General features: G+C 35.9%; 1 protein-coding gene across 1 annotated transcript; it reads left to right on the top strand.

Moving 5' to 3' along the window:
- Nucleotides 1–1,170: 1,170 nt before the first annotated feature.
- On the top strand, nucleotides 1,171–12,979 carry LOC110093557 (ADP-ribosylation factor-like protein 2). Its single transcript, XM_020818473.2, has 6 exons — nucleotides 1,171–1,309; nucleotides 6,304–6,400; nucleotides 6,511–6,621; nucleotides 6,716–6,878; nucleotides 12,312–12,392; nucleotides 12,517–12,979. Exons 2-6 carry the CDS (start codon nucleotides 6,336–6,338, stop codon nucleotides 12,652–12,654), a joined length of 558 nt encoding a protein of 185 aa, XP_020674132.1. The 5' UTR covers nucleotides 1,171–1,309; nucleotides 6,304–6,335; the 3' UTR covers nucleotides 12,655–12,979.

Below are 12,979 nucleotides of genomic sequence, written 5' to 3'. Positions count from 1 at the left end.
ACTGCAATACTAGTGGATTCATTCAAACTGGGCTAGGCCCCGTGGATTTTCCCCCTTTTTCAGGGGTTTTCCACGTAAAAATTTTGGTGTCTCATAAATGCTATACCCTTTCTCTTATCTGATTGCGTGCCGGATTTTCGTACAATGCTAAGACGATAAACTTTATATTTCTTTACTGCCGCGAATACTCCTGGACGTAACAATTATCTAACAACTTTTGAGATTTAACTCTCTCAATGTTTAGTAAATTTAGATTTAGTCTATTTACATGCATTCAAATAAGTCCTAAATCTTAGAAAATCTCAAATCCCATTTCTCATATATAAATCCTAGATTTAGGCTTTCTTACTACTTCTTAAAGTAGCTTTCTAGTTCGAAATTAAATCTTAGTTAATCCATTCATCAAGCATATTTAACTTAAATACGTAAGTCTCACAGTCCTCATCTACTTTTACATTGGTCATATTTAACTTAAAATCCCTTCTACATTACACACTAATGGTTTGGTTGATGCCTTCTCCAATGATCTCCCGTCATGATTTTCCGCCTCATTATCATCGAAGGCTTTTGGAATTTATGACAGAAAGTGAGGAGATCAAAGTTCTTTGTGCACCAGCACCACTTCAGAATATAAGAACAAACAACATTGGTCTTAATGGATAGCTTGGCTAAGAAAACAAGTAGACATCGAGGAGGAGATTAAGGGTTTGTTTGGTTGTCTGAATTAGGAGTGTAAAGTAAAATAATTATCTGTATTTATCAAATTTAATTGTTTGGATAATTTTGAGGGAAATAAAAGAAAATTATGGGATACATTTGGGAGTGTATTACGGGACTGTTTTACCTGAATTAGAAACCTGCTCAAGCGGGTTATAAATTCATCCGAAGAAAAGCTTCGATCTCGTCATGGTGTTCGGCTTCATTGCACGATAGTCTCCTTCGACTCCTTCGTTCTTGTTCGACTTCGCTCCGGCAAGCAGCTCCACTCCGTCGCAAGCTCTAGCTCGCCCCTGCAGTTCGCTAATCAACTCCCTCTCTGTCTCCTCCTAGTTCGCAAGCCCGTCGCCTCCCTGTGCCGCAAGAAGCCCAAAACCGAAGCCCAGCCTAGCCCCATTCGCAAGAACCGGCCGCACCTCCCTCTCACGGGTGTCCGACGACGCCGATCGCTAGCCCTAGCCGTGGACTCCCACCTCGTCTCTTTCTATCTGTTGAAGAAACCCAGGCCGATCCCCCACATATCTCCGGCGACAGCCAGATCGCGGTCTCCTACGGCGTGCAGGATTTTGGAGGAGCCGATTCGCAGCTATTGGTATAAGTTCAAAATCTTTTTTTTTTTTTTTCACTGCTTCCATAGAAATATAGAATGACAAAGGTTTATCACTAGTTTCTTTACCTCTTTCATATAAATTATTGCTTTGTCCCAATCGAGATTAAGTTCAAGCGACTGCAGTTCGTTCTTATTTCTAGGACTCCAATGCATTTTGTATAGAAATCTAAAGTTTTCTGTGGGATAATGACATCCATGACTTTCACAATGATAGTGCATTGTAGATTTGTTCACTTGCAGATGGTTTTGTTCTTAACGCAAATAACCTTGAGTTTATAAGTTTGATGGCTGCATCTATTTCATTTTTCATGGTTGCATTGTCTATTTCTCCATCCTCCTTTGTTCTTTCTAGTTAGAAAAGTATTGGAGGTGTGGGGTTGTATATTGCATGTCATGTATGTACTAATAGATTGTGAGTTCTTAGAAAAAATAAATTTCCACTAAACCTTTCTATCTCCCAATTATATGCAAATAGTTGAGTTAAGTTTTTGTTACTAAAATCAATTTAATGACATTTGAAATAATTGCAAGATGTGTTTCATTCATTCATGTTATATGTCTTTGCAAATAGGAAGCTTATAAGTTTAATTTGGGAGTGGATAACTTATGATAGCTTTGTTCTTACTTGAAATTGGAAAATGACACGAGTGGTTTTGTTCATAGTTGGAAAGAAAATCATTATGGCATGTTTTAATTTATGTGAAGGAATTAAAGAGTATTAGGGAAGATGTGGAAGGGTGTATATAATAAACAAAAAATGTGGAAGGGTGTATAACATCCTTTAGTGATTATGGTCCCTTCTGTCACCAACTAAGTTAGTAGTTGCAGGCACACCCTCTACTAGAATTCTGGAGTGCTTTGATGATTGGAATACTGCAACTGTTATAGAAAGATTTATTTGACCTTTGCATCGCCTTGCTACTTCGATGACAATGAAGGAAGAGAAGGTTTACATTAATCATTTATTGGGACTGGGCGTTACAAAGAGGACTGTTATTACTGAAGCTATTTTTACTGCTTTGATTGCTAAGTGATCATAATGTTCTTGTATTTGTGCTATATTTTAATATTTTCATATGGTTTTGCAAGTACATCTGTAGTGGATCTATGTGATTCTGATTTTATTTGGTATTTCGCATTTGTTCTTTTCCAAATGTTGTAGTTTTGTTTTTCCAAATGTTATGTTGGAGATCACAATTCTACTTAGTGGGATAAAGGCTTGTTGTTGTTGTTGGTGGCGGATTGTGAAACTTTATTGGATGTATTTTATGTTTAAGCTTGTGGAGCATTATTGATATCTATGAAAAAAAGTCTTACGCAAAGATGTTATGTGGATTGATTGTTCTTAGCATTTTATCAAAAGAGATTAAAAAAATAACATGCATAGTGGATGAGATTGAGGCTTTGTTTGGAACAGTTTTTGTACTGCTTTCTAAAGCAGTTTTTTAGTCCAAAAATTTCTTGAATTAAAAATTTTGTACTAAAAAGTTATTTTAGAAAGCTGTCCCAAACGAAGTCTGAAGTTCTCCCATAAAAATTTTCACTCAACTAATTTAACAATTATGTGCAACCAATAAAAACAAAATAAGTCACAGGGATTTGATAATCCCATGCACATAGCATAAAATTTTCATGTATTTTTGTATTTAATATTTATTTATATAATACTTTAATCTTTAAATCATAATGAAATATTATATAAATAAATACTAAAAATGTAAGAACTAAATTTGTAAATATATAAATATTCTATGGTATGCATGCAAATTCCTGAAAGGGCTATTTGGATACTTATAGTATTTTACTCAAGTAAAATTTAGTAAATATTTTAATTCTGATTTACATTATTTTTTAAATTACAAGGGTATTTTCTATTTATTAAATTCCAATGGCTTTAAATCCTAAAATTTATTTTTATTTAAAAAAAAAGATTAAATTTTGATGATTTTTTATATATTTACTATATAAGTAACACGGATGGAGAAATCAATATGAAAAATAGAAACACATCCAAATTCTCTAATAATACATGATATATTCAATATGATATGGCATCTAAAATGAGGTAATAATGGGAAAAAAAAAAGAAATTTGGCTTAATTCTAAGAAATTCAAAACATTCAAAAGGGGAATTTTGAAAATATTCCTCTCTTTTGTTCTCATTATAGGATGCACCAGCATGAAAACATTCAATGTTTTAAATTGCATCAAGAACTCAAGATTTATGAAATGAAAGATGATGAGATTGATGCTAAAAAAGGTGGTGTTGAACATGAACTAATTTCATATCACTTGCCTTTTTTTTCCATATTCTAGATGATAATCTTGATGACATTATTCGAATTCATTCTACTATTAACAAGGAATTATCTATAAAGGGGAATATTATTGCTTTTAAAAATTCTAAATAATATTCTTGAAGGTGGGATTTCTAATACTAACATTGTTCCTTAACATTTAGTGGATGTTCATAAATCTGTAATTTTAAATCATAATCTATTATGACTACTAAGTTGTCTTCATCAGCCAAGCCAAGTAATGTGGGTGTTAACTCTTACAATCTTGATACAAATGATGTTCCTGATTCTAGTTAATTCTTCCACTTTCTTTTATAGGAATCATTATTTTAGTGATTTTATTGAATAGAATAAAAGTTATAAATTAGTTAATAAAAAGAAATACGCTAAGTAACACATTATTCTACACTTGCAACAATCATAATATTTCATGTTTCTAATAACAACTCCAATGATTAATTTGATTAGATGGAATAGTTGTGGTATGAGAAACCCTATATCCTTAGATATAGTCGATAATATTTGTAGGATTCATAATATCAGGATTTTGGTTCATTTTAAAATCTTTAGATGGAATATTAGTTAAATTTTATTAATTTTTAATAAATAAATCTTTGAATAATTTTTAAATGCTATAACTACCCTTTTTAAAAGATAAATATTAGGGATTATTGACCTATTTAGGTGCCGCTTGCATGCAGTTTAAGCAGGATTTGAGTTAAATCTTGTCAAACTTAAAAAAAGCTGCTTAAATCTCACGTTACGTTTTTTGCCCTAAATCCTGATTTTCCATAGTTCGTCGTATTTACGGTATTTAGCCGAAGAAGCGCGCGAAAAAGGAGTGAAAGATCGTTACCTTCGCAGCAAGCTCCCGTCGAGACTTGCGATTGGACAGGAACGACGTTGTCGAAGTAAGCGAAGCAGCTTCCTAGCGACTCTTTCAAAACTCTACTTCAACCCCAAAGCTGGAACGAAGACATGGGGACGAGGAAAAGCAAACCCTATGCAGGCCTAAAGCTATAGGAAGAGCAACTACAAAGACCAAAGAGAGGAGAAATTATAGAAGTTTATAAGGCCAGAGAAGCCGAAGTACCCGAAAGACGATGACGCAGGCTGCTTTCCCAGCTCCGTTTTGCCTCCTACCAGCTTTTATTACTTTTGCTTATCTTCTGTATTTAATTATCTTAATTTATAATTAATTATGATATTGATATATAAAAGTATAATTAAATGAATTAATTAAAATTGATAAAAATCTTATTAGGAAGAGCATAGAAAATGATATAGAAGATTAATAAATAGGGTTAATAAAAATTATGATTAATAACTATAGAATATGTATAATTTAATTAATCTATTTAAGTGTAATAAAATTTCAAATTAGATTTTATATTTTATTAGATTAATAATTTACAAATTAATAATTAATTTAGATTAATTAAAATCAAAATTAATTTTAAAATCTATAGTAAATAGGGTTATTAATCATAATAGAATCAGGAACATCCACTAAATTATAAAATCACTAAAAGAATGATTCCTATAAAAGGAAGTGGAAGAATTAACTAGAATCAGGAACATCATTTGTATCAAGATTGTAAGAGTTAACACCAACATTACTTGGCTTGGCTGATAAAGACAACTTAGTAGTCATAATAGATTATGATTTAAAATTACAGATTTATGAACATCCACTAAATGTTAAGGAACAATGTTAGTATTAGAAATCCCACCTTCAAGAATATTATTTAGAATTTTTAAAAGCAATAATATTCCCCTTTATAGATAATTCCTTGTTAATAGTAGAATGAATTCGAATAATGTCACCAAGATTATCATCTAGAATATGGAAAAAAAAGGCAAGTGATATGAAATTAGTTCATGTTCAACACCACCTTTTTTAGCATCAATCTCATTATCTTTCATTTCATAAATCTTGAGTTCTTGATGCAATTTAAAATATTGAATGTTTTCATGCTGGTGCATCCTATAATGAGAACAAAAGAGAGGAATATTTTCAAAATTCCCTTTTGAATGTTTTGAATTTCTTAGAATTAAGCCAAATTTCTTTTTTTTTCCCATTATTACCTCATTTTAGATGTAATATCATATTGAATATATCATGTATTATTAGAGAATTTGGATGTGTTTCTATTGTGCATATTGATTTCTCCATCCGTGTTACTTATATAGTTAAGTTTGGTACTACCTATTCAGTTTACTACTCACCCCTTTATATGTTGGTTTTCCTTGTGCTATAATATGGATTCTACAGAGAGACTAGTGGTGCATCAATTTTGAGTAGGTATTAATAGTTATCTTTTAAGATTTAAGCTATAATTATATATTTTCATTATTATTTCACTTGTATTATATTCTTGTAACGTGCACTTGTGGATTGGTATTATTATGTTGATGTGAAGACTATTTACTAGTGTTGGTGGATGTATGCTGCATTACATTGAATTATTGGATTTAGTGGTTCTTTGTTGTGCTTTAGTTACTTGATACTTGGATATTAACTATATGGTTGTAAATGTTACTGTAATTGTTTGTACAATTGGAAAATGTTAGTCTATCTAGCCATTATTTGTTTGGGTCAGTTGGGTAGGTATTATAGGGTGTTACGAGAGCCATAGGCTTGTTCCGTAACAACCTGTGCTTCATTGTTTCTCTCAGATCTTTATTGGTGGCACGACCAAGAGATTCCTATGGGTCTGCTAACCATCATACGGAAGATAAAGAGAAAGGAGAAGGAGATGAGAATTCTTATGGTGTAGGACTTTTTCCAAAACTATTTTCACCCTTGTTATACTTAGATATTTTTATTCCCATTTATTTTTTTGAACATTGCAAATTCCCTACACGCTTCTTCACGTGTCACAGTGGACTGGACAACTCGGGGAAGACAACTATTGTGCTGAAGATCAATGGCGAGGATACTAGCATCATCAGCCCCACCCTGGGCTTCAACATCAAGACCATAAAGTACCAGAAGTAAGCCTATCCCTTTTTCCTTTTCTTCAGCTTCCTAATGCTAATTTTTTTTAATTGCATTTTAAAATTTAACTGGACTTGGGAATCGAGGCAGGTATTCCTTGAACATTTGGGATGTTGGTGGGCAGAAAACAATAAGATCCTACTGGAGAAACTACTTTGAACAGACTGATGGTTTGGTGTGGGTCGTAGATAGCTCTGATTTGAGAAGAATGAATGATTGCAGGATGGAGCTTGGAAATCTCCTCAAAGAAGAGGTTGGATCTCTCTCTTGCTTCCTTTTTCGCATGAAAATTATGAACAGTGAAAATAGCTCTAAGTTTGCCTTACATTCTGATATCCGTAGTGGTATATCATTAATACTTCATCACTCTCCTATTCCTGTTGCTTTTTTCATGCTTCTTGACGTTTTTTTTTCCTATTAAACCCCTCATTCAATCAGATGCATAATCTTACATTTGCTGCAAAATTGGAAAGTTTATTCAGGTGGTAATGACATATTATAGCTATTTTTGATCGATTTTGTTAATTATTATTTTTTTTACTATTGAATTTATATGCCTTTCAATCTGTCAACACAGGTTCCTAGTCTGCTGACATTAGCTGCACTTCTCCACACAAGTCAAGCCCTCTGTCACATAATATTTATGATAGAAATTAGAAAACACTAATGTGTATTATTTGATGAAATAGAAATGAAAAATAGCAAGATACAGTTGATCCTCAATTCGAGAGGAGGATCAATCTTTCTCAAATCTCTAGACGCCGCTAGAGCTTAAAAACCAAAACCTAGAGATATGAAATTTCAGCCAAATTCAAGATGCCCTAACCCTAGGAAAACAAACTATTTAATGCATACAATTCAAAAGGATATCTCTAAACCTTCCCTACATTCAATTTCCCTCCTAAACTTCATTAAAAATCCTTCCAATACTGCTCTTTTTGAATTGTCGGTTTGATCGACATGCAGGAGGCCGAGATTGGCAGAGAGTGCCACCTCCCATTCGTAAGCCGGTCCGATATGGGCTGGCTGGACCGGTCTAACAATACTCCCCTCTTAAAGATTCACCTTGTTCGCAAGGTGGAAAGATGACACAATTCTCCATTCCTTCTTCATCACAAACGGTAAGAATTTGAAGAGTTCTGTCCTTACACTTGTGCCCCAGCGTATGCCTCTTGTCACATTTGAAACAAAGCCCCTTCGCCATTTTCTCATGTAATTCTGTTTATGTTAGCTTCTTGAAGTTGTACACAGTCTTACCCCTACAGTCTTCTCCTTCGAAGTCTCTCGAAGAGGTACTCAGTGTCGGCTTCTTGGGTGCCATAAAGGTGGTGGTCGGCTCCTTGGGTGCCAAAAAGGTGGTGGTCCTTCTATTTGGACCTCCTGAGTTGCTGCCTCCCGTATCTCTCTAGGTGCCTCTGATCCTCAATTGAGCTAGCTCCATAGCCCCTCCCAAATCACGAGACTTCATTACTCTAATCATTGCCCGGATCTCTAGCGTCAGTCCCTTCATGGAATTTCCCTCTAGCACTGTCTCTGGAAGATAGTCCAACGAATAGCAAGGTACTCGAATCTCTCCCGCTACTCCATCACTGAATCATCCTGTGTCAAGGCAAAGAACTGCTCATAGACGTCTCCTCCCATGCTGGTTTGGAAACATTCCAACAAGCAGTCCTTAAACTCCCTCCAGGTCCTTATCGGTCGCCTTGTATCCCTCCATTGGTACCATGCTAAAGATTTCCCTTCCAAGCACATCTTGGCTGCCATCAGCTTCTCCTCCTCCATCAACCTATTGACAATAAAGTACCTTTTTACCTTGTAGATCCATCAATGTGCATCCTCTCCCTCAAAGATAGATGTCTTTAGTTTCCTCACCCTCAGATTTTCTCTATTCCCTTCATAATTTTCCCTTCACCAAGGGAGTGGTTCCCCCCAAGTGTCTCAATCATCCCTTCTACATTCATACCCCAAACTTTCATTAAATTCTCACATTCTCCTCTCAAATTCAGCATCCCTTGGTTCATAACAAACCCCTTTCTTTTCAAATTCAGCTCCCCTTTGGTCATAATTTTCCATTTCCCTTTCAAATCTCGCCCCTCTCCTATGCAAATCAACACATCTTCGTTCTTGTCCTACCTCCTTACGCCTCTCCTCATATCCTCTACTTGGCTTCTCCCTAAGAATAGGCTCTATGAGAGGTATTCTCCCTTCTAGCTTTCGAGTCTCCACCTCCTAATCTTCCCTTTGCCTGATTGGCTTATGGTTTTCCTATCTCCCTGGCTGTCGGCGCCTTCCCTCCCCTCCGTCTGCGATATTTTGGTTTGACCACCCTCGAGCACTTTCTTCAACATCTCCCCTAGGCTGGAAAAATTCTCATCCATCTTCTCGTGGATGGCTGAAATGTCTTTCTTTAAATATGAAACTTGAGTTTGTAGATATGAAATTTCAGATTTCATTTGTCCGATCTCCACTTCGAGGCGTTACAACAACGCATCATTTTTCTTGGCTGCCATCAATACCCGGATCTTTACAGACTAAAAAACATGGAATTCGATTCTTGAAAACAACAAATAGCCCCTCTTCCGGCTGAAAAACAGCAGCTGGTTTTTATAGAAAAAAACACCAACACAATCCCAAAGTCCGCTCTAATACCAATTTGATAGGAAATACTTGTAGATCTTAAGTGTTTCTTATCAATCTTAGGAAAACAACAAGAATTCTCCACACAAAACCATGAAAATGAAAAATAGCAAGATAAAGTTGATCCTCAATTCGAGAGGAGGATCAATCTTTCCAAAATCTCTAGTTGCCGCTCGAGCCCAAAAACCTAAACCTAAGAGATCTCAAATTTTAGCCAAATTCAAGATGCCATAACCTTGGGAAAACAAACTATTTAATGCATACAATTTAAAAGAAAACCTCTAAATAGTCCCTACATTCAATTTCCCTTCTAAACTTCATCAAAAATCCTTCCAAAACTGCTCTTTTTGAATTGACAGTTTTATCGACATGCAAGAGGCAGAGATTAGCTGAGAGTTCAGCCTCTTGTTCGTAAGCCGGTCCGATATGGACCGGCTGGATAAGTCCAGTGGATCGGTCTAATAATTTATCATTTGTTTTCTCCCATTACCCGTGTTATCTTTGTGGTTCTTGAAATCATACATGGAAGGTGTGATTTATTTATTTCGTCACATTTTGATTGATAAGTTCATCCATTTTGGGTGCATGCTGTAGAATTCATCTCATTGCTTTTTTTTTTTGCCCCCTTTATATGCTAGGACAAAGGATATCCAAATCCCAGTTAATTGAGCTGATTTTTTTTTGTCATGTTCGGTGTATATGACTTCCTACATTTTGTGTAATACTATTCTAGCTTCTAATCTCATTTATTGGAAGATTTCTTTTAAGGGTTGTTTGGTTGGAGAAAAAGTAAATGCAATGCATATTAAATGCTTTGTTTTTTAACATTTTGGTGTTTGGTTAGCCATTGAAGTAAAGTAAAGTAAATTCGTAATGTATGTAGAGCTCCCGCTTTTAGTTCATTTTTCGCGTAAAGTAAACTTGCTCAAAATCGAGCGAGAAAGGAATTCACGGGGCAATGACTTCTTCAGCTTTTTCATTCCTACTCCACAAAAATCACTTCTTCGGAGGCGTTTAGTGTTTGATTTTCATCTATATTTCTCTATTGCCGTTCAACTTTGCGGGAAGTGCGGCTTCGGGTCTCATTAGCGTGAGATGGGCGCAGGCCGGACGGGAGTTGTTCGTGCGTGGAGTAGGCGGAGTCGGTGCAGATTAGCTCGTGTGTGCAGGGGCCGAACGGTACAGGTGAAGGAGGGTGTTGGATCGGACACAAACCGAGGTGGAATTCGGGATCGAACAAGAGGTTGCGTTCAATTGCGGCCGGTGAGATCGACAATTGTGCGGAAGCCTTAGGAATTGTTGTAGCCCATTGCTCCGAGGTATTTCTTTCCACTTATGGTTGATTTGACCACTCCGTGCGGGATTCTGGAGCCGCAAGATGTGTCTTATATGTTTGATTTTTCTAGGAATATTAAATCGGCTGGTGATCAATTGGGGCAATTGGCTTATTTTATTTTATTTTGCATACACCCAACCAAACATAAAAAATGGTTTTCTTGTATTCACTTTACAGATAATCAAATAGCTTTGAAGTATTTACTTTACATTGCATTCACTTTACAACCAACCAAACAGCTCTTAGTTTCTTCTTATGCAAACCCTGATCCAACATATATCATTCATCTTTGAATTAGACAGAGATGAACTTAGGTCAGCAAATGGAAGGTTAGGTTGGGTTTCTACTCGGATCTGGGACCCTTAATGAATCAGAATTTGCCATGTTCCAACAATTCCTACAATGGGTTGGTTCAGGCGGAAGTTAAAGGTAGAGCAATGGTAGGGTCGTTAAAGTAGCATCCGTTTGAAAGTCAATCACTGATGGTGAAAAGATAGTGGGGAGGAGCCAAATGGAGGGTGAGGAGATGAGATTATTCAATCTCAAAAAGACCTCGAACATAGTGGCATAATTAGGTCGGTTAGGCTAAGGGTTCATAGGGGAGAGCTGATGTTTCAACCATTTAAGGTGATTTTAGCTTGTTTAAGGTTTTCGTACGTAGAGAGTGACAAGCTGAAGCTAGTGTGGTGAACTCGAGATGTGATGCAGTTGGAGCATTTTTAATGGAGAGGAACATCCATGATGTCTCAAGTGATAAAGAGGAATGTCACTTTTTCTTTTAATAAAAGAGATCTGGCAGCGTGTTAGCTGCAGTTTTGGTGGCGGCCACATAATGCGATGAGGAGGAGCTTGGTGGAATAGCATATGTTCGTGAGGGTTTGGTGATTTAGACTTCATTGGGGATGGCTTTCTTATTACTTTGTAAAGCAGTTTTTCAATATAAAAAAATTATTTTTTACTAGAAAACCGCTTTAAGAAGCAGAGAGAAATTCATCCCAAACGAGGGCTAAGGCTTTGTTTGGGACGACTTTCTTATTGCTTCTTAAAGTATTTTCTTGTACAAAAATTTTAATTTTTGTACAAGAGAAGCATAATACTAAGTTAAGTGTGGCAGAGATGAGAATGCTCAGGTGGATGAGTGGCTTTACCCTTAGAGATAGGATACGAAATGAGCATATACGTGAAAAGGTTGGAGTAGCTCCAGTAGAAGATAAAATTAGAGAGAGTCGCCTTAGATGGTTTGGTCACATAAAACGACGGCCTTCCGACGACCCAGTTAAGAGAGTAGAGGTATTAGATTTGACTTATGTTAAGAAAGGTAGGGGTAGACCTAAAAAGACTTGGTTAGAAAATATTAGGAATGACCTTTCTTTATTAGGTTTAAATGAGAATTTGACTTTTAATAGAACACAATGGAGAAAAAGGATTCATGTAGCCGACCCCACGTAGTGGGATAAAGGCTTGATGTTGTTGTTGTTGTTGTACTAAAAAGTTGTTTTAAAAGATAATAAAAAAGTCGTCCCGAACAAAGCCTATATAAATTATGGTTGTTTTTTATGTGCATTGATGGAAGAAAATTTTTATGCTTGTCTATACATGCATGCTTCATATATGCATATAGGATGATAGCATCATATTTTCAATATTCGTAGCGAAGAGAATTAGACCATCTTTTTCTTCACATTAATTGGCGTCATTTTTTGCATGTGATAGAGATTATCAGGAGCTTCTTTGTTGATCTTGGCTAATAAGCAGGATATTCAAGGCGCTCTTAAGCCTACAGAGATAGCAAAAGTAAGTCTTCCTCAAAACAACCTTAGTTTCTTATTAACTTCTCACTAAGAAAAGTAAATAAGTAAATAAATAAATTTTGCTCTGCTATGAAATTTCTCATTCATTTGAGTAAAACTTCTCTCAGGTTCTAAATTTGGATGCTTTGGATAGAACCCGGCATTGGAATATTGTTGGTTGCAGTGCTTATAATGGCGATGGATTGTTCGAAGGTTTTGATTGGCTCGTTCAGGACATTGCTTCCCGGATTTATGTAATTGACTGATGTGATGATTTTTAAACCTAAGTCAGAGTGCTTCTTAGGCAGCCCCAATATTGCGGCGAATTATTCCGTCCAGTCACCGGACGTCCGGACACCCAATCTAGATGCGTCGTATCATCCGAATACACTGGGTCCCGATATATTTTGGTGACGTGACGCGTCTGAATTGGTGCCCGGACGAATCCGGACACTCGACATAATGATTTGCCCAATATTGCAGACGGCAGAGCTTTTGCTTCTTCTGTTTGGATGTGAAGTTTTGTTGGAATTATTTGTGTATTTGTTTTTTTATTTTTTCATTTACAAAACAAATGTTTTGGTTGAATCA

Source organism: Dendrobium catenatum, unplaced genomic scaffold (assembly GCF_001605985.2).
Source record: "Dendrobium catenatum unplaced genomic scaffold, ASM160598v2 fragScaff_scaffold_450, whole genome shotgun sequence".
Lineage (NCBI taxonomy): Eukaryota > Viridiplantae > Streptophyta > Magnoliopsida > Asparagales > Orchidaceae > Dendrobium > Dendrobium catenatum.
Note: the sequence above shows the minus strand (reverse complement) of the source record. Positions and strands in the feature narration are given on the sequence as shown.

Excerpts from the sequence above, each read along its gene's own strand:
- LOC110093557 (XM_020818473.2), top strand. The coding sequence starts at position 6,336 with ATGGGTCTGCTAACCATCATACGGAAGATAAAGAGAAAGGAGAAGGAG. Across the intron at positions 6,622-6,715 it reads AAGACCATAAAGTACCAGAA|GTATTCCTTGAACATTTGGG; the intron begins GTAAGCCTATCC and ends GAATCGAGGCAG. Across the intron at positions 12,393-12,516 it reads AGCCTACAGAGATAGCAAAA|GTTCTAAATTTGGATGCTTT; the intron begins GTAAGTCTTCCT and ends AACTTCTCTCAG.